This window comes from Embiotoca jacksoni, unplaced genomic scaffold (assembly GCF_022577435.1).
Source record: "Embiotoca jacksoni isolate LCO1_2020_lvr unplaced genomic scaffold, fEmbJac1.0.p SCAF_2, whole genome shotgun sequence".
Classification (NCBI taxonomy): domain Eukaryota; kingdom Metazoa; phylum Chordata; class Actinopteri; family Embiotocidae; genus Embiotoca; species Embiotoca jacksoni.
The window spans coordinates 9919101-9939832 of record NW_027185340.1 but is presented as its reverse complement, the minus strand read 5'-3'; the positions used below and the strand labels follow the sequence as shown (position 1 = coordinate 9939832).

Here is a 20732-nt window from a genome sequence, read left to right as displayed (position 1 = left end):
ACGTCATGATGAATAAAAAAATATAAAAAAAAACCGCCTTGACCTTTGACCCACTTTGTCACAAACGTCGCGAGCCGCAGCGCCGTGTTTCAGTGCTCGTGTGCGGCTGCGTCAGCTTTCAGCTCATCCCCTGAGCTTCTTCGTGAGACTCAGTTACCCAGAACACACTTCGTCTTCTTCGAGAGCTTTGTGTGATATGAAGCTCATAATGTGTCTGGGGGACAAACAGTCCTCTCCTGCATGGACTTTGGGACACTTTCTGTAAGACCTTTTTTTTTATTATTATTATTATTATTTTTTTTTTTTACTATATTTACAAAAAGCGTCCAGAACAATGACAGTCTCGCTTCTTTACATGTCAGTCGAGTCCTCAGGGTCACACCTCCTAAAAATGTAATACGATATATATATTTCACGAATGGATGTCAATATATACCAAAGTAAAAAACAACAACAACAACAACAGCTAAGGAGTAAACAAGTGGTTAGATTAAATCATAGTCAGGGTTTGCTTAACTTTTCTTCTACATTTCTTTTGGTGTGAGTTCACTTTTAAGAGGATTTAGCAAATCCACATTTATGTATATAATATGTGGTTATGGTTGAAAGGACATCAACACTAACTGCTCTTTCTGTGGAATTAATACTGAAACTACCACACAGTTGTTCTAGAACTGCCCCTATACCGTTATATTATATAGAAAATTATATAGAAAAAATGTCCCCTCGGGGATTAATAAAGTAACTACCTAACCAAACCTATATTTTGGAAGGATTTTAGCCATTGTTATTCATTGTCCCGTTTCTGCTGTTTTTTTTGTTTTTTTTACTGTACAAAGATGTACTCTTTGGTTTAAAAACAATGCTTAAATCTTTTGATAATACTGGAAAATTCCATATTCACAAAAGTACATCTTCCAGCAAAAAAACCAACCCTATTTATCATTTTTATAACTGAAAAGTCACACTATATACAAACCATCCAATCCAAAAGCCTTAAATACATGTCAACTATTTAATTGCCTAAACTGCTGAACTGTTTTGTCTTTTTTTATTTTTACTATTTTATTTCGCCATGTATATATCTTTTTATTTTTATTTTTTTTACCCCTAGCAGATATTATCGTTGAAAGATTAATTGATATTATGTATGCATATTTCCAAATGCATTGTATTATTTTGCACTGCGATATGCAATAAAGTTAGTTAAAAAAATCAAATAAAAAAACCTGTTAGAGGAAGAATAAATATGACGTTGTGTTTTTGTTTTTTTTCCACAGTGCGCGGTTACTCCGAACCAGTAGGAGGCAGTAGAGCGACTTAAAGTCTACTTCCGGTTAGCCGTTTGACCCCTCCCCGGAAGCGCATCAAGTGTTGTGATGCTAACGGTGGCTGTTTTCAACTTTGTCAGAACAGAAACAGGTTTTATGAGCTCCTATTCGGTTTTATTTTGTGCCTGAAATAGCCAGAAAATAGCTTTCAACAATCTTCAAAGGGAAACTGCCGCTGACTCGAGGTAGTTGGATAACTGCAGATTTTATTTAGGTTATGTTAGAGGAGGCTTCGCGCAGCTCCGGTTCCTGTTAGCTTTCAGCTAACCGGCTAATACCAGAAAAACAAACGGTGAGCAACGTGTTTCTATCTGGAAGTTCAGGTGACCTCGGTCTTCCTTTACGTTTCTACGTCATTGAGTTTGTTTTAAAACGCCGTCGATCTTTTTTTCAGGTCGACAAACGCACTAAAACCTAAAAATGTGCAGCGGTGGTTTTTATTTACATTGATCTAAATACCAAATAAAAGAGATGATCTGTGTCCCGCTCAGTTTCGTTAAAGTGAAGGTTGAGGTGATTTAAAAAGACAAAAAAAAAAAGATGTGTGATGTGCCATGAAAATGAGGGGACTTAGTTTAAATGTATTTTTCAAGGAAAAGTCATATCTGAAGTGTCTTTGTCTTTGAATGCACCACAGAGGAAAACAACAACAGCAGCAGAATACAACTTTTAACAGAACCTCTGAACACCTCATTTATTGTTGTTGTTGTTTTTTGTTTGTTTGATTGTTGTATTCAGTTGTTGTTTTTGATTGTTTTTGGCCGATCAAACTCTGGACTGCAGGTGAAACCCGGGAGAGCAGATCCGGGATCAGTTCTCTCTCCACATGGACGTCAGCATTGCCGTGTCGCTGATTCGGGGCCAGATGGGCACCGTGGTGGAGCGGGCGGTGAACGGGGCGGTGGAGGCGGTGCTGGCCGAGATGCTCAAAGTGGTCGGAGTGAAGTTCGAGGAGCTGAAGGCGCAGGTGGTGCTGATGAAGCGCGACGTGGCGGCCCTGCAGAGCGAGAAGGCCCTCCGCGAGAAGGAGAACGACAACATCCGGGCCAAGCTGCGCTACACCGAGCTGAAGCTCAAGTACTACAGGCAGGGCGTGGAGGAGGAGTTGCAGCAGAGGGCATCGGCCTCCGCCCTGGTCCACGTCCAGCCGCCCTCCTTCCCCCGCACCCGCAGAGACGGAGCAGCCGCCGACGCCTCCCTGTCGGCTCCGACGAGAAGCAATCAAGGTGAGGACCCAATGAAATGACTGAATGCTGCTCGCTCGTCCACTTCTGTCACTCTCACTCCTCCTTCCTGTGTTCGTAGTCCCAGAATGCACCGCTTCGCAGAGCTGGCGCGCAGTCAGGGTGCGCTGTTCGTCCGACGTGGCGAGCTTCGACTCCTCCGAGCCGCTGCTGCCCGTCTCGCTCGCCGTCGACCCGCCAGCCGAGTCGGTGGACGTTTGTAACCGACCCCTGAAGGACGCTTTACGATGTGAGCGTTCCCGGGAAGCTTCAGGTATGTTGTTAAGAATCATTTTTAAACTGTATTAAATATATATATATGACGGTAGAACCAGCTCACCTTCATCAGTTTCCTGCTCAGCACACACTGACCTGCTCTCTGAAGGAACCATAATTTTAATCTGATCGGAATGTCATTTTAATCTTATTTTGATTTAATGTGAGTAAATATGCTTTTGCTGTTGAAGTGAAACCGTTTCTTAGGTTCAGTTCTGTTGTGTTCTGCAGGGCGAGATGTCAACCAGCAGGGGGAGGAGTGGCCCGTCACCCTGCTGCCTCACTCAGAAGGAGTGGAGGCCCTCGTGGCCCCGCCTCCTCTCCGGGCCCTGCCTCTGGAGGCGGGGCAGCGGCCTGTGGCCAGCTCTCCGTCCTCACGGGGATCCGCCCAGGCCCACAGCCCCACGCTGCCCCCCTCTGCTCCACAGGTGACACTGCAGCCCCTGAAAGTTCAGAGTAGATCCTTGTAAAGATAAAAGTTACTCACCAAACATCCTCAGAGCTCCTGATGTTGGTTCACCGTCCTGAGTCCTGACTGTCTGCTGTGAAGCTGCAGGTGAAGCAGGAGGAGGAAGAGGAGGAGGAGGAGCTGATCTGCATCAAGGAGGAGCCAGAGGAAGAGCGGGACGTGATGGCCGCCCTGCTGCAGCCGGCCCGTCGTCCAGAGTTCCAGGTGAGGATGGACTGAGTCCCGGTTCTGGACAGTGAGGTGTTCTGTAAACAGTCGTGCAGCTGAACATCTCGGACTGTTTACCTGTTTGTTCCTGCAGGGTCAAAGGTCGGGGATGGAGAGGTCCAGACTCCCAGCGGCTCAGAGCCATCACCCTGCAGCCGTCGGCTCCGGCGGATCAAGCTCCTGTGAGTGGACCGGTCCTCCACGGTCAACATGTTCTGATTCACACAGGAATCCTGTTGAAATCGATGACCTCACTTCCTGTTTGACTGGATCTTATTGGTTCTCTGTGCTCTCAGTTCCAGGACCTCAGCTCGCTGCCTTCCCCCCCGGTGACCCCACCCGGCTGGGAGTGTGTCCCTGGACCAAAGACCTGAGCCTGTATGAGGAATACCGACTGCGCAGGAACGAGCTGCGGCGGAGGAACATCAGCAGACGCAGAGAGCTGGAGAAGACGCTGCCGCAGCCGCTGCTGGCAGACCTGGTCAGTAATTAATAATGTTAGTAATGTCCTACAAGGACATGTAGGACCTCTAGGACCTCTAGGACTTGTAGGACCTGTGGGACCTGTAGGACCTCGAGGACTTGTAGGACCTCTGGGACATGTAGGACCTCTAGGACTTGTAGGACCTTTAGGACATCTAGGACCTCTGGGACATGTAGGACCTCTAGGACTTGTAGGACCTTTAGGACATCTAGGACCTCTGGGACATGTAGGACCTGTGGGACCTCTAAGACCTGTGGGACCTGTAGGACCTCTGGGACATGTAGGACCTGTGGGACCTCTAAGACCTGTGGGACCTGTAGGACCTTTAGGACCATGTACACAATGTGAACTATAATGAGAACGTTGTGTTAAAGGTGAGAGAACGTCGAGAGAAGACCAGACTGAGAGTCGCCAGGTGGAGGGCCAAGAGGAAGCTGCAGGCCTGTCTGGACCAGGTGAGGAGAACCTCTAGAGAACCTCAGCAAGTCAGAGAGAACCTTTAGAGGGGAACGTCCCAAGGTTCTATTTGAGTGAGTGCACTCGTCCTGTCAGTGATGCGTTCACTTCCACCAGGATTGCGGGTCATTAGAGGATCCAGTCCACCGTGAACAGCTGACGTCCACCTGCAGACCTGCTGGATGTGAAAGAAGGAACCTCCCTGACAGCAGAGCTTTAATCCATGTCCTTTCTCCCTGTCAGGCACATGGTGGCGCTGCAGCTCTGTCTCAAACCGCCTTCCCCGTCGGCAGTCAGCAGCTCACAGCTCCTGGTGGTAAGATCAAACGCACCTTGGTTCTCAGGTTCTGGTTCAGTTCTTAAGGGGAAAGTTAAGGGAAACCTTACTCAGATTTGAGACATGCATTGTCCGTTTTTTGCACCTCTTCATGTTAAACAATGTTTATTGTATTTGTAAAAAATAAAACAAGACATCCTCTAAAACAGGGGTGTCAAACTCATTTTAGTTAAGGGGCCACATACTGCCCACTTTCATCTCAAGTGGGCCAGACCAGTAAAATCATAGCATAATAACGCATACATAACGACAATATTTCTCTATGTTTAAATCATTGGTGAAGGTTTTTTGGATGATAAACTCCATTTGAAGGTCTTTCTACAATAAACTAGAAACATAAAGACCAAAAACTCAGCTACTGTTTATCTGCCTGGGCTCTCCTCTGCAGATTCCCTAGCAGCGAGTGCTTCTTCCTCCGGAGCAGACGTTGCTTTTACGCTGTTTTTGAAGCAATTACTGGATCAATTAAAAACAAATTACAAAACATTTGTACTCATAAACCTCCATATTCTCATAGAAATGCAATTTATGTCTTTCTGTAATTTTCACACTTTGCAAAGTCATCTGGCGGGCCGATCTGGACCCCCTGGCGGGCCGGATCTGGCCCGCGGGCCGTATGTTTGACACCCCTGCTCTAGAATGACTTGTTTTTCATATTGTTCATAAATTAAGTTGTTGAAGAAACGTTTGTTGTGTTTCAGGAGCGCTGCAGTCCAGCAGCTTCCTCAGCAACGCGTTGCCAGGAAATGGCATCTCCTCCATCCTGCCCTTCATACCCTCCTCCTCCTCCTCCTCCTTTCTCCTGCGAGGCCCCAACATGGCTCCACATGAGCACACTGTCACCTCCTCCTCATCCTCCTCTTCCTCCTCCTCGTCCTACCCCTACAACCAGGTCAGCCTCTCGCAGCAGAGCATCTCTCTGACAGACATCTTACAGTGAGTCATGAATCGCTCTTCATCAGGAGAAGCTGGCGAGCACCTCATCACGCGTTAGGATGACTGACAGATGATGTCACTGTTCTCTCCAGCAGTTCACCTGTCCATCAGAAACCTGCTCCACTTCTAATAAACACACCTGAAGCCAGCGACCAGCTCGTCTTTTTCTGGTCATGTAGGTCACATTAGAACTCATCAAAGATCATATTTTAGACATGCCATAGTATCACTTTTTCTTCATATTTCAGTCGACATGCTACAGTATGGCTTTTTTTCATATTTTGGATGACATGCATAGTATCACTTTTTTCACATTTCGTTTAAAAAATTTCCCATTTTTCTGACTCTTTTTTTTTCATATTGAAGACGACATGCTATTGTATGACTTTTCTTTCATATTTTGGAAGACATGTTATAGAATGACTTTTTTTCATATTAAAGACATGCTATAGTATGACTTTTCTTTCATATTTCGTTTCAAAATTTCCAAAAGAGGGAAACTTTCCTTTTCAAAATTTCCCATTTTTATGACTTTTTTTTTTCTTCATATTTTGGACATGTTGTAGTATGACTTTTTTCATATTTTGGAAGACATGTTATAGAATGACTTTTTTTTTTCATATTAAAGACAACATGACTTTTTTTTCACATTTCATTTAAAAATTTCCAAGAGAAAATTTCCAAAAGAGAAAAATTCCCTTTCAAAATTTTCCTTCCAAAATGCTATAGTAAAAGTTTTTCCTTTAATTGACAAGCATGTCTCTAGTGGGAATTGAACCAATTACCTTCTCAACGAAAGGCACCAGTGGTTAGCCACCACACCATTGTACTTGTGATGCTGTGAATTTCTTTGGTGCTTTTGAGGACATGCTACACTATGACTTTTTTTTCATATTTTGGAAGACGTTATAGAATGACTTTTTTTCATATTAAAGACAACATGCTCCAGTATGACTTTTCTTTCATATTAAAGTCGACATGCTATAGTATGACTTTTTTTTCATATTAAAGACATGCTGTCACTTTTTTTTCATATTTCGGACGACATGTTATAGTATGACTTTTTTTCACATTTCGTTTCAAAATTTCCAAGAGAAAAGTTCAAAAAATGGGAAAAATTCCCTTTCAAAATTTCCCATTTTTATGACTTTTGTTTCATATTAAAGACGACATGCTATAGTATGACTTTTTTTTTAAAACATATTTCGGACGACATACTATATGTAGCGTGACTTCTTTTTCATATTTGGGACAAAATGCTAAAGTATGACTTTTTTTTCATATTTTGGACATGTAGTATGACATTTTCCACATGATACAATTACAAGTGGCCGTGCCTCAGCTGGTAGAGCGTGTACCCAGTAATTGGAAGTTGGATCCCCAGCTCCTACAATCTTAAAGTGTCTTTGGGTAAGAAACTGTGGACCCCAAATTGCTCACGTTGGTGTCATGTCAGTATTTTTTGATATCTTGGACAATAGTATGATAAGAAGGTCCTATGACGACATCGGGGGAAACTTAGGGTTCAATGTCCCAACCAAGGACAACTTAAACATACAGACAGGAGGAGGTGCTCTACCAGCTGAGCCAGATAATTGTAACTGTTTCCTGTCAAAAATGTCATACTATAATTTGGCGTACAAAATGGAAAAAAAAACTATCCAACTACAATGTGACTCCATCAGGAGCAGTTTTGGGTTCAGCGTCTTAAACAAGGACAACTAGAACTACAGATGGGAGGTGTTTGGGATTGAACCACCAACCTTCTGATTACTGTGCAAACCAGTCTACCACCTGAGCTACAGACATTCTGCTGGTTCCTAACTGTCTAAAATAAGTCATAATATAGCATGTCGTCTAAAATATGGAGAAAAAAAAAAAGCCCTACTATAGCATATCGACGAAATAAAAAATAAAAAAAGTCACGTAAAAGTTGACGTATGTCGTCAAAAAAAAAAAGAAAAGTCATACATGTCATAAAAGTCTGCATGTCTTCAAAAAAAATATTTAAAAAAGTCACAGCCACCGTATGAATCATCACAACTCCAACAGGCATCTTGAAATCCTGCCGTTAGAGGGACGTGGACGTTGACAAGGAACCTGGAAGAAGTATTTTAGGTTCAGTGAATCAGATGAACGTAATCCGGTTGAGCTCTCAACAGAAAACCACCACGTCTTCCATTCAGAACATGTGCAGGAAACGATGTCGTGTTCGAACACAACGTTCCTCTTAAAGTTCGGACATTTTTCCCAAAACATTCTAAACATATATATAAAATGTCGGCACTTAACATTTGTTAATAGTTTTTAACGCATGTTATCCACGTTGGCATCACCAGGACACCTGACGGTCCACTTTAACGGGACGGAGTTTGGTTTGTTTAAAAAGGACAGAGTGTGAAAACACCCTCAACAATGGACTCATTGACGTGACGCCGGCGGGCTGAGACGGACCAGAACTGTTCCTGAGGCGTGGGTTTGGTACCACGGAGACCTCCGGTTCCTCTGCTGCCTCCGGGCTGACACACATTAATACAGACTGTCAGACATTCTCCAATAAAACATTGTCTTTATTTTCACATCGAGGCTCTCGGCGAGTCAGAAAACAGATTAAAAAGGTGTCGGGAGGTTGGAGGGTGACCTCGCTCTCATTGTGTGATGCACGTCGAAGCTTCGGGACGGAGACACGTCTGATTAGATTGAAAGATGTCTCCGCGTGCGGCGTAAAGGAGTCTGTTTAGAGTCGTCACGACAACGGCAAGAGGACAAATAGTTTTAATGAAAAAAAAAAACGCAAATACATCCTGAGGCGAAACGACAGTCGCTAATCTGTCAACAGGAAACTGAAACAATCTTATCGTTCAAATCCAGTGTTCAACATACAAGATCAATATGAGCAGCTTCAGAGGAGACAGCAGAGACGTTCCCTTTGTGGTTCCTTCCCTTTCAGACCCCCCCCCCCGCCCCCACGTATTTAGCAACATACGACATTAATCAACACTGGAGATAAACCCAATACGACGACACCAAATGAAAAGTGTCCTCGTTAACAAACAGGAAGTCCCTCATTTAAAATACAAACCAATTAAAACAGAAATTGGATCTGAACTTTTTTTTAAATTTTTTACATCAGGAGACATGAAGACGATCCAAAGCTCGTAAAAAAAAGCTACGACACTCTGTGTCTGTGTGTAGCAGCACTAACGTATTTAAAAAGCAATGCAAATGCTAAAGTTATGTGTGTGTGTCTGTGTGTGTGTGTGTATGTGTGCGTTCAGGGTGGAGGATCTACAGCTTCTTAATTTAAAACAACTGGTTACAAAACATCTTAAAGACTGTGTGTGTGTGTGTGTGTGTGTGTGTGTGTGTGTGTGTGTGTGTGTGTGTGTGTGTGTGTATGTGCGCGCGTGTGTGGTTGACCTTTCTAACCCCATAAATCTTCAGTCCGGCCGAATTTGTAGATGAGAGTGCTGCAGACAGAAAAGAAGGAGGAGGGAGGAGAGGAGGGGAGTTAGTCTAGTTAGTTTTCTGGTTTTCCATCTGAAAATAATCCCTCATTAATTAGATATTAAGCCTCAATGAGGGCTACATTTGGGGGCGTGTCTGTTTGATTGACAGGTTTTAGCCCTGTTGAGTTCACATCATTTGTTGGTTTGAACCTCAGACTGGATATAAAAGTGTTCGTAGCTTCCGGGTCCGAAAAATGGTTCCGATGCAGAAGTGCCTAAAACTGCAATACCACCGAGTGCCACTAGAGGTCGGCTCCAAAAAGAATCAGGCACCATAGACTCCCATTCAACTTCTCTCTTAGAATACAATGGCTCCTCCCCCAGCTCGTCCAAGCATGGTCACTTCTGACTCGAAGAATAACAAGATGGTGACGGCAGTTTACAAACGGACAGCTGAGTCCCATCTGAATAAGTTCAGAATTTATAATATTATTACGACTAAAAAGGTGGATCCTAATTGGCTGGAACGTGCAGAGTAGACGTGATTGGGAAGTAGAAGAGAACGAGAAGCACTTGTTTTTTTCGTCCACTTCCTGTTTCTACTCACCTGAAGAAGATGAAGGCGTTCTGAAAGAACACGGCGAGCCCCGGCGCCACTTCCTTCTCTGAGGAACAGAAGGAGAACAGGAAGTGATGGTGGGGTAGAGGGGGGGGGAATCAAAGTAAAACAAAGATGATGATGAAAGAAGATGCAACTGCCTTCGTGTGCTTTTTCAATCGAAGGGAAACGTTTGAGAGCATTTCGTTGAGTTGCTCTGAAAGGTCAGATGGAGTCCACCTTTAATGTTCAGGTATTTTAGGCTCAAATGATGAAACCGTTTTAATGTCTGTGTTTCTACAGAACGGACCGCTCTAACAGATCAGGACGATATATATATATATATATATATATATATATATATATATATATATATATATGTGGACTCATATATTAATAACAATAATTATTATTATTATTAATTCTGGTATTAATCATGACCCGTTAGGCGTTTTCTTTTTTTGTGTGTCCAAAGAGCCTTTTAAGTCCCTATAACTCTGTTTTGTGGTACTTTTTACATTTTTTGCATTGCTCCTCCCCCTCGGTAGGTACTCTCCCCGTAGGAACTGCGCAGTGATTGGTCGAACACAGAAGCAACCTGCCATGTTTAAATGAATAAAGTCCAGACGTTATTAAATCTACACACACCGCGACTCCTGTTGGTGCTGTGAAGGCAAACGACAAAAGTTTAGTTCTGACAAACTATTTCGTTGTTTAGCTCATTAAATGTCCACATTTTTGGTGATAAATGCTTCGTATTAGCTTTTTAACGCCAACGATGAGCTTCGTAAGCAAAGAAGAAAAAGAACTGCTTTACTTGACTCAGCATCGTGTTGTTTGACAGTAACGTGGTTTTAATTCCCCGAAGGCTCCGTCCTGCTCTTCTGTTCTGTTCTTTTCAAAATAAAAGAATTCAGGTTGTTTGATTAATTTTTTATTTATTTTTTTGCTGTGGGATTGAAAATATTGGATTTTAGGGAGTATTAGTATGATATGACCTTAGTTCCTCCATCCCGTCCTCTGAGGACCAGACGGTGTGTGTGTGTGTGTGTGTGTGTGTGTGTGTGTGTGTGACGATCTGAGAGCAGGAAGTAAAACACACCTCTCTCCTTCTATTCATGTTTTAATCTTAGTCTATCTTTTAATTGCTTTTTACAAAATGTAATCCTCTTATTGACTCCATCTAATCTTTCATCCAAGTTATTAAACTGGTATTATTATTATTACCATCCTTAGTTTTTAATGTTCTATTGCATTTCATTGACTTTATTCTCATCCTCGTTTTGTTTTGATCTAGTTTATTAATGTAGCTTTGATTTCCCTCTATTTTTCTCCTCTTACTGTTATTTCATCTTCTTTTTTTTTTTAAATCTTCATTTGTCTCAAAAAAAGTTTAAAAAAAAAAAATTGTTTTCATTATCATTCATCAAGTCTCCGCTCTGATTATCGGCCTGTCAATCATCTGTGAAACGCTTCAATCTGCCGCGACCTGTGTGAAAAGTCTGGTCGAGGTGAAGTCGGACTCACTCTGCACCACGTAGCCGCCGAACAGGATCCAGATGGAGGCGATGAGCGAGCCGAACATCATCATGAAGCCGATGAAGAGCCAGAGACGAGCGCCTGAGGACGGCAGCTCGTTAGTCGCGCATTAAAAACAGCGTTTCAGACCGCAACGTGTGAAAACAATACTCTGCCAGCATCAAATCAGAAATCCACATAATTACAAACACCTCGTGTGGCAGGAAGTTCTTTGAATGTAACATTGAATAACACAGACGGTGTCGTGTTAGAGAACAGCGGCTCCATTAACCCCCGACAGCCCGGACAGGAGGATTCACTGCTTCTGTTAACAGACTCTGATGGAGACTCGGCTGTGAGTCTCCATTATTATTTTATTATGAATCCAGAATGTGAAACGTGACACCTGTCGGCTGTGACAGGTGTCACGTGACCAGTACGTGCGTGCGTGCATGTGTGTGCGCGCTGAGACACTGACCTGACGACAGCAGCGGATACAAATTTCTTTTTGTCTTTAAATATTTGACATCTTCCGATCAGAGTCATTAAAAAACATTTACATGTAAGAGAGTAGTAAGCTCATTGTGCTAAAAAACCTGCAGCACGATTCACTGCTACACAAAAACAACCATGTGCACAACGTCCGTGCACAACCAGGTGTCCGAGGAGACACGTGAACATCGTCATGAGTGAACACGCGTGAACGCACCTGTCCGGCCGAGCCAGCCCTCTCCGTACGCGTCTCCTCTCACTTGGCCGTTAGACACCGCGTTGATCCTACAAAATAAGAGCATGGGGTTTTTATTTATTTACTTAAGTCACTGCAGCGTTTCCAGTTGTTGAAGCAGAAATGATTCTCAACATGATGCGCTGAATTAATAGCAACGCGATATCCAGAGAAGCCGGACGCCTCGATTCACTCCGTGTTCTCCGCCTCTGCGGGTGGGTGTGTGTGTGTGTGTGTGTGTGCGCGCGTGTGTGTGCGCGCGGCCCTAGATGTGAGTCAGTTCGAGGAGCAGCGGCTCGTTTCATCCGACTCTGCTGTCGACCTGCAGACGGACGAGCGGCTGAGCAGCGCTTCTCTTTTCTTCCCAGCGCGGGTTCTTCTAAACTGACCGGCGGGTGGCGACGAGGACGCGACGTCCTCCCGACACGGACTCTAACAAAGGTGTCCCAACACTTACATGAAGAAGGCTATGGTGGAGAAGACGCCACACGTGTGGAAGGCATGGTTCATCTGCTCCTGTAACGGATACGACACGGCGGCGTCGATCATGATCCACCAGCCTGAGAAGAACTGGAGGGAGAGAACGTTGTTGGTGTCTGAACAGATGAGCTGCGGTTCCCTCTGACTCTCTAAATAACTATTTCACATCCACTGCGCAGGTGTCAGGTGTGATTTTCTCATTTTAAGTTTGAATGTAGCCGACTATTATGCTGTATTTTTTTTCCCCCCAGACATTCTGGGCCATAAATGCACGTCGTGATTAGGTCAGACGGGCTGCCGGTCGGCTGCGAGAAAGTTTTATTGTTCGGTATTTCAGCGGGGGACTAAAGTCTCGACTCAAATGTCCTGAAACTGCAGCGGTGGACGCACACTGGTGTTACACAAAAACAGGACTTTACATGGTGTACTGTTTATGTGAGGGGAGGAACAAAAGGGAAAAATATACACTGTGCACACAGGGAGGGAAAATACACAGGCCAACCTCTTTAAAATAAAAATTAAAAAAAAAAAATAATAATAAATATATATATATATATATATATATGTATATGTATATATACATATACATATACATATATTAAAACTAACCTTTTAGTTTTGTACAACTGAAAGTAAAAGCAGCAGAAAAATCTAATTCTACTGCAATGAAAAAAAAAAAAAAGCATTTCTCCTCCATCTGACAGAAATTCATTCTCATTGATTTGTGTTGGGCTTGAGAGAACTCCATCTTATTGTGATCAATATCAAACTAAACATGTTCAGGGCAGATAAATGTTGTGTGATAACTTCCCTGTTGTGTTTTCCTGCAGTTTGCTTTTTTTTACATTTCTTTCACATGAACACTTAAAACCAGCACAAACGTCTGCAGCATGTTGCATCGCATAATCAGCTGAAACTGCATTATCCAAAGAATAATTACATTTTCAAATTCAGCCACCAATATATAGTGCATCCCTAATAAAACAACGACAAATCTGTAATGGCGGTTGAAGTCTCCGAAAAGCATCAATACAGCTCATCCGGTAGATTATTTCCCAACATTTTGCACCTAAATGTGTCGCAACCGCTGTCCGAGGTGCTGATCATGAGACCAAAGGGATGAAGGAGCTGTCCAAGGTGCTGATCGTGAGAACCCCAAAGAGGAAGGAGCTGTCCGAGGTGCTGATTGGATGACTTATGCGGGTGAAGGCGTTGTCCAAGGTGCTGATTGTGAAAACTCCAAAGAGGAAGGAGCTGTCCGAGGTGCTGATTGAATTACCTATGCAAATGAAGGAGCTGTCCAAGGTGCTGATTGTGAGAAAGCCAAAGAGGAAAGAGCTGTCCGAGGTGCTGATTGGATTTTCTTTTCATCTTGGTAATCGACTGATGTCCCCTCCTGATGTGTCTGGTGGACCAAAAGTCACTGACAAATAACATTAGTCACACGCCGCATGAAGTCATTTTTTTCCACATCAATGTTGCCTTTGAGAAAAACACTCAGTTTCATGATGTCAGCTTCTTTTTGTATTAATTTCTTCGGCTTAAAAGGCGCTCCGGGAACCTCAAAGTTTCAAAGGAGAAACCTTGAGACTGTGACAACAACAACGATCTGAGAAGGTCGGATCTCCTGAAGCGGGATTCTACATCTCCTGTGAGGTTTTTGTGGTTTGAGACGAGAATAAAAAAAGGAAAAATGTGCATGAAAATGTGCTGAAACTCAAGCTTTACTTTGCTGTTTTCTGTCAGTCGGTGTGTCAGAAAAAAAAAAAAGAGGAACTTCTTTGACTGCTGAGCAGAGGGCAAGAAAAACACATAATTTACTGCAGTGATATTTTCCTACTCAGTCCTGACCGACACCGGAGACGTGGACTCATTAAACTGCTCTGAACATGTTATCTGAACACCAGTGTGACATTTTTCTAAATCCGTGTGGATCTGGACCAATCCAGGCGAGAAATTCACTTCTGACTTCATGTAAACAAGGATGGATATTTAAAGCAAAGCTGTGATGTTCACCGGGAACCTTTCGACAGTTAATTAAAAACTCTGCACGTCCAAAACTTCATCTTGTGACAAAGAAACCCACAAAAGATCTACTTCAGTGGGTTTCACTTGATCCCCGCGATATCCAGATAGATCTTCACTATCGTTTTTATATTTTAATTGGTGGCTAAGATGGCAGAACATGGTGCCCACTAATCAAACGGTTGGCGGTTCGATTCCCCCGGGCCGCCGTAAGACCTTTAAGGTAAAAATAAAGAGACGCTACGTAACTGCAGAACATTTTAACTGGATGCTGCGACAGGACGGGAGACTCGACCACCAGATGGAAGAGAAGGATGTTGGTGACGGGAGACAAAAAAAACCCAAAGAAAACAACTTCCAGATAGATTTAAGCAAAACTTTAAGGTCACATCAGGGTGTGACTGCAGTGGGACGACTCCGCCGTCGGAAGAAAGAGGGAAAAGAACCAGCTGGGATTTGCTGAAATGCATATTGACGATGCTTCTGGGAGAATGAACCCGGACCAAACTGGATGTTTGTGTCCCATCGTCTGTGTTCACAGTCAGAAAAGATGAAGTTCTCCAAGGACAGAACATCACGCCTGCTTGTGGATCACGGAGGAGGTTCGGTTCTGTTTCCGGCTGCGTCTGAACAAAATCTGAAGACTATAAGGGAATTCTCCAGCCAAACAAGTTGCCAGATGTTACTGAGCTCCGTCCCAGTCATAGGTCATAGGTCAAAGGTCCTCCAACAGTAATCAAGAGCCAAAAACACACCGCTGAAAGTAGCCAGAATGGATCAGAACCAAACATCGGACTGCTGTGAAGTTGCCTGATTTGAAACCTGTCCAACATCTACAGAGCTGAAACGTGCCGTCTGCAGGAGGCAGCGGTTGGTTCTGGGGGAGTCGACCAGACCGACAGCTACACAAGTCATTTATCGTTTTTTTTTTTTTAAAAAACCTGTTCTTGGAGAAATATTGAAGTGCTCATCTGGAAGACTGAACCTGGAGCCCGTCGGACCACTCACCAGAACTCCGGCCACGATGGAAGCCGCGGCGTTCCTCCGCTCGCCCCAGTCGACGCATTCGCACTCTGGCCAGCGGAAGTTGTCCAGGAAACCGGCCATCTGCAGCACTTTGACTCCTCCTCCTCCTCCTCCTTCTTCTTCTGATGCTCCTCTGAACAGGCGACTCGGCGCTCCTCCTCCTCGGACGCTTCGTGTCAACTCCTCCGGGGGGAAATCAGTGGCTCTGTGGAAGCTGCCTGCACAGGACACGTCCCCCCCAGCAGAAGGGTCTTTAAAGCCCAGAAAATGTGCCGTAACAAGACTTTTCTCTTGTTTTTTTATTTTTTTATTTCTCATCATCTAATACTTAAATTTCTATTCAGCAAACAATCGTTATAACGAACACTTTACTTTCTAGAAACTGAGAGCGTCGCAAAACACGTCAAACTGCTTCATTTCTTATATTTATACATGAACTACAATCAAGAGAACTCACGAGAATAAGGATCATTCTTCTGAAAAAGTTACGATGCAGCAAAATCCAGATGTTTTTTCATAAATCCCTGAACGCTTATATTTACATACATATATATGTATATAAATATATATATGTATTCATTAGATCTCCTAATCCAGTACGAACCCACCGGACCTCCGAGGTCGCCTGGTTTTATGATTATCGTTTTTGTTCCCAGAGTGAAATCTAAACATTTCAGGTTTTTCCATCTTCAGGCCCCACTGGAGCTGAATCGATGTAAAAACAAAAAATCACAGCTAAAAACTGAGTGTTGTTTATTTATTAGTTGCGTGCGCTTTTCCAACATTTTGAGAATTTTGTACACCGTAAAAGATGAACAACAACAAAACAAAAAATCGCTTATTTTTTTTTTATAATCGAGACAAAGTTCCCCCGAAAATACAGAAATGAAGGAAATGAAACTGAAATGTGAAACAAAGATTTTTCAATCTTCCAACTAAACGCCTGTATTTATTGTTTGAACTCTGTGAAGCTCTTTGTGTTCGCGGCAGGTATGAAAGGACTTTATTATTATTATTATTATTATTATTAATAAACTGTGAATAAACACGACGTTTTTAATATGCGAAGACCCGAGTTCACGTCACTGAACAGCTGGATGAAGCTCTGACGTCAGCATAACCGTATTAATAGTCATGTTAAGTTCCAGTTCATTCATTTAGTAAAAAAAACAACAACAAACGATCCACTTTTTATCCTTTGACTGACATGAACACACAAACCTGCTCAGCTAACGGGAGCTAACGGCGCTAGCACAACGGCTACAGCTTTTTTTTTTTTCTTTGCAGCGACACTAACGGTTAGCAAACCTCACGAAGCAGCTGAGTGGACGCGCGTCAACAAGCAGGTTATAAATCCGCCACGGCGACGTTTGCGTGCAGAGAAACGTACATTTTCCCACCTTTTTAAAAGCCCGTAATTGCTTTCACTTTCCATTGAGAGGCGAACGGCGGCACTTCTTCTTCGTTGGTCTGCTTCTTCTTCTTCTTCTTCTTCTTCTTCTTCTTCGTCTGCTTCTTTTACGGCAGTTTACGCACGACGACGTGACGCACTGCCGCCGCCGAGCCCTTGCGGTACGGAAAAGTATTACACCATCAAAAATGTACAACACTGCACTAATACAATATACATATAATCAGCGGAGGGATTAACTAAGTACATTTAATCAAATACTGTACTTAAATACTTGTAATTTACTTTTGTATTTCCCTTTTATGTAGCGGGAAATCTATTGTGTACTTTTTACTGACGACATTTGACAAAGTTTAATTTTCAGATTAAAATGTGTCGTATACCTTTCTGTTCAGTAAAAAAAAATGTTTATCTCCAAAAATGGGGATTTCACATTTCTAGTCAAATTTAATGAATAAATGTTCCTTTTGTGAGCTGAGAATATTCTTCTTCTTGATCTGAATAAAATAATTAAAAATCTCTCTGGGATCAGCTGTCAAACTTCACAAAGATGAAAACAGAGCTATATTTTACAGATTTGAGATTATTTGCTGCAGTGAAATGCACATTATTTTAATACGACATCCAATATGACGGTATAAGACGGACGGGGAGCATTTATTACTGCACAATGTGAAATGTAATAGGTTACATAATAATAGTTAGATGTCAGATTCTTGTTACAAATGTTTTAAACTGGGCAACGAAGCTAAAAAAAAACAAATTTAAAAAAAAGATTAATATAGGGAGCATAAACAAAATAAGTAGAGAATAAAGATAGATCAAACGAATGATACAAAACAAAGAGACAGTTCCTCCTCTGCAGTACAGCTGCCCTCTTCATGTCTCAGGGCAAAAGGGAGGATCCAGGTATTTTTAGATGGGCATGGCCAGATTTGAAAGAGGGGAAGAGTCCGATTTTCTTGGGGAAGGGGCCAGGTTTATGAGCGGGGAGGGGCCAGGTTTATGAGCGGGGAGGGGCCAGGTTTATGAGCGGGGAGGGGCCAGGTTTATGAGCTTGCGACCAGCTGCAGACAACAGCTGAGCGCTCTCCAAGACGGACAAAAACAACTTTCCTCCCTCTGATTTATTCACTTTTCTGACGCTTCACTTTGAATCCGGAGAGAAATGGTGTGATTGATCATCAACGGTGAGTCCTCGCTGTGTAAAAATCCAAAGTTTTACGCAAGTTTCAGTTACTTCCGGTCAATTCATTGGACTCAAACAGAGAAAATAGAATATTTTATGAAAGAAAGAAACGGAAATGTTTTATTTTCTGTCAAATTCCTGTTCATTTTGCTTTTACTTGGTGGAACAACTGGCCTTGCAAACGCAGGGTCATCATAACAAAAATAAACCGAGGCTGTCACAGTGACTCGGCACTTTTCCATCAGGAAGTACAGACCTGCTCCTGCAGAACGAGGAAATGAAAGGCCTCAGAACATAATGACGAAACCCGATGAGCAGCTACAATAGACACATGACTGTGTGTGTGTGTGTGTGTGTGTGTGTGTGTGTGTGTGTATGCATGCATGCATGCATGCAAGATAGACTGAAGCAATTTCAACAAGGGGTCTATTTCAAACGACAATAACTGTTTTGTTCCACTGCTGCAGTGTTTGTGAATGTTAAACCGAAAAAAAACCGTAATATTTCAAAGCAATTTAAATAAAATCTTTTATTAAACTTGTCCCTTTTTTTTTTTTTTTTTTTTTTGAACCTCTTGGTAATAAAAATGCATCTGGATTTCTTCTTTTTTTCCCCTCTTATCGTAAAAGAGATGCTGCAGTGATTTATTATTAAATCTCCATGAAAAGGAATAGAGAGTGAAATTGTGGCTGAGATATTGTGAACGACATGCTGAACTCCAGCCTGAATTTTATTCAAACTCCGTATCTGATGTCCAAACAGGTTTCTGTTATAAATAGTCTCTGAGGCCGATCTTGGCTCAACCGATTTCCAGACGTTTCACCGTGCTCTGACCTTTTGTGTGTAAAGTTCCCATCGCTGTTGGCCGCATGTCACGTATCTAAAATTCAACGTGAAAGGAGATCATCTGTTCTTCGACTCACATTCGGTGTCGTTTTTTTCTCGCAGCCTGCAGGTTCGTGGTGCGGAAGATCCGGGCTGCCACGGGAGGCAAGTCGGAGCCGGAGAAGACGAGCACCACGGCCTGCGGTCAGGCGAAAGGTGGGTTCGGTAGCGAGAGCTGAAGGGGTTCAGGAACAGAGACGTCTGTGGAGGCTGCTGGTGGACAGATGAACACCTTCAACTTCTTCACACAGACGTGACATTAGAAGAAGACTGAGGCCTGAATCGGGTTGTTTCCACGGTTACCATTTTTCAACGGGCACCTCACCCGTGTGTTAGATGGGAGGTGCTGCAAAAGGTTTAGATAGATAGATAGATAGATAGATAGATAGATAGATAGATAGATAGATAGATAGATACTTTATTAATCCCTACCTTATTTCTTATATTTTATACGTATTTGTAAATTTGTTCATATCGTGTGCACCTTTTAGTTTTTTCTATGTTGCTGTGACAACTAAATTTCCTCACTGCGGGATTAATAAAGTCTAAATCTAGACAAAGGCAAATCTTTATTTTAGGACTGTAAGAGCTCAATTCACTGTTGGGGAAATCTGGAGTAAATGTTCGAAAGGTTTGGGGATGATGAAACTGAAGCTCCTTCGTTATAATAAAGCGTCCTCTTGATTCTGTCTCTGTGCAGCACAAAAGGACGACGGGATGAGCGGCGAACACGCCTTGATTCCCGCCCCGACGCAGGACATCGATGTGCTGCGGAAGGAAGACTGCAGATCCTGAAAGTAAACGGAGAGCTGGAGGGCAGACGAGGAGGGTCCGTGATGAGGAGGCACATCCTCGTCTTCAGCTTCTTACCAAACTGCCGCCTGCGAGGCTTCTTCATCTTTTCAAACCAGCTAAACTTGGAAACTAGTTTCAGACATGCTGGAGTTTTGTAGCTTTTGAATTTTTCCACAGTTTCACCGCGACACACTCAGACACACACACACACACACACTCAGACACGCACACTCAGACACGCACACACACACTCAGACAGGAAAACAAAGCGACTCGGCTCCGCATCAAACTCCCGCCTGCCTCCGGCTCTCCGAGCTCTTTCCCGCACGTCCTTCGTCCTGTCAACGAGCAGCTGGCAGAGAGAATGAAAGGCTGATTACTAATTCCTCCACGAAGGAACCGATCAGTCTGGAAAATACTCTGCTGGTGAAGCTGCAACAAGTCCTGACATGTATTCATGTCCTAAAATATTTGTTCCTTTCTTTTATTACTCATAACTGTCAGTAAATAAATCAGAAAGTGTTCTCTAAGTGATTTTTCTTTTTTGTCTGTGTTTGAGATTCTTCTATTCTTTGTGTCACATGAATTCAAAAACATGACAATCATAACAAAAATCCTGAAGAAACATGAACTAAAAAAAAAAATGGAGAAAAATAGAATCCCTGCACATATTTCCACATCCTGTCCTGTGAAGTTAAAACTGATTTTTAAATAGTTTTCCTTGCTGGCATTATTTTACATGAAACAACTTGTTTTTTTTATAACTTTAGATACTGTGTATGTAATATTTTCTTTATTTTCTTTTGTGTTTGTTCCTATAGAAGGCAGCATTACTCTGTGTTTTACTGTTTAACGGGTGTTTCAGCCATCAAAAAAAACATTCGGTTCAACCTGGTGACCATTGAGATTAA

At 42.8% G+C, this 20732-nt stretch overlaps 2 protein-coding genes and 1 long non-coding RNA gene across 4 annotated transcripts; 2 read left to right on the top strand and 1 right to left on the bottom strand.

Annotated features, from left to right (window-relative positions):
• The first annotated feature begins 1367 nt into the window (after positions 1–1367).
• LOC138201192 (uncharacterized) lies at positions 1368–8576 on the top strand. 2 transcript variants are annotated; one of them, XM_069154439.1, is made up of 10 exons: positions 1368–1623; positions 2115–2557; positions 2637–2828; positions 3062–3258; positions 3387–3503; positions 3601–3688; positions 3803–3987; positions 4365–4445; positions 4690–4762; positions 5485–8576. In XM_069154439.1, exons 2-10 carry the CDS (start codon positions 2158–2160, stop codon positions 5721–5723), a joined length of 1572 nt encoding a protein of 523 aa, XP_069010540.1. In that variant the 5' UTR covers positions 1368–1623; positions 2115–2157; the 3' UTR covers positions 5724–8576. The 2 variants fall into 2 exon arrangements, with proteins under 2 accessions (XP_069010540.1, XP_069010539.1); XM_069154438.1 differs by having other exon boundaries at positions 3381–3503.
• Positions 8479–17047, bottom strand: LOC138201193 (transmembrane protein 50B-like). The gene is made up of 7 exons (XM_069154440.1): positions 16943–17047; positions 15525–15760; positions 12469–12581; positions 11994–12061; positions 11294–11386; positions 9776–9833; positions 8479–9189 (listed from the first exon to the last, which is right to left on the bottom strand). The coding sequence occupies exons 2-7, from the start codon at positions 15621–15623 to the stop codon at positions 9144–9146; spliced, it is 477 nt and encodes a 158-aa protein (XP_069010541.1). The 5' UTR covers positions 15624–15760; positions 16943–17047; the 3' UTR covers positions 8479–9143.
• A 948-nt stretch (positions 17048–17995) lies between these two features.
• LOC138201191 (uncharacterized) lies at positions 17996–20351 on the top strand. The gene is made up of 3 exons (XR_011178474.1): positions 17996–18142; positions 19090–19182; positions 19727–20351. It is a non-coding gene; the product is annotated as an uncharacterized lncRNA (long non-coding RNA).
• The last annotated feature ends 381 nt before the right edge of the window (positions 20352–20732 follow it).

Coding starts and splice junctions, on each gene's coding strand:
- LOC138201192 (XM_069154438.1), top strand. CDS start 2,158: ATGGACGTCAGCATTGCCGTGTCGCTGATTCGGGGCCAGATGGGCACC. Junction 3,504..3,600: donor CCCGTCGTCCAGAGTTCCAG/GTGAGGATGGAC, acceptor TTGTTCCTGCAG/GGTCAAAGGTCGGGGATGGA. Junction 4,446..4,689: donor TGCAGGCCTGTCTGGACCAG/GTGAGGAGAACC, acceptor TCTCCCTGTCAG/GCACATGGTGGCGCTGCAGC.
- LOC138201193 (XM_069154440.1), bottom strand. CDS start 15,623: ATGGCCGGTTTCCTGGACAACTTCCGCTGGCCAGAGTGCGAATGCGTC. Junction 12,062..12,468: donor TCCACCATAGCCTTCTTCAT/GTAAGTGTTGGG, acceptor CTTATTTTGTAG/GATCAACGCGGTGTCTAACG. Junction 9,834..11,293: donor CGGCGGCTACGTGGTGCAGA/GTGAGTCCGACT, acceptor TCTGTTCCTCAG/AGAAGGAAGTGGCGCCGGGG.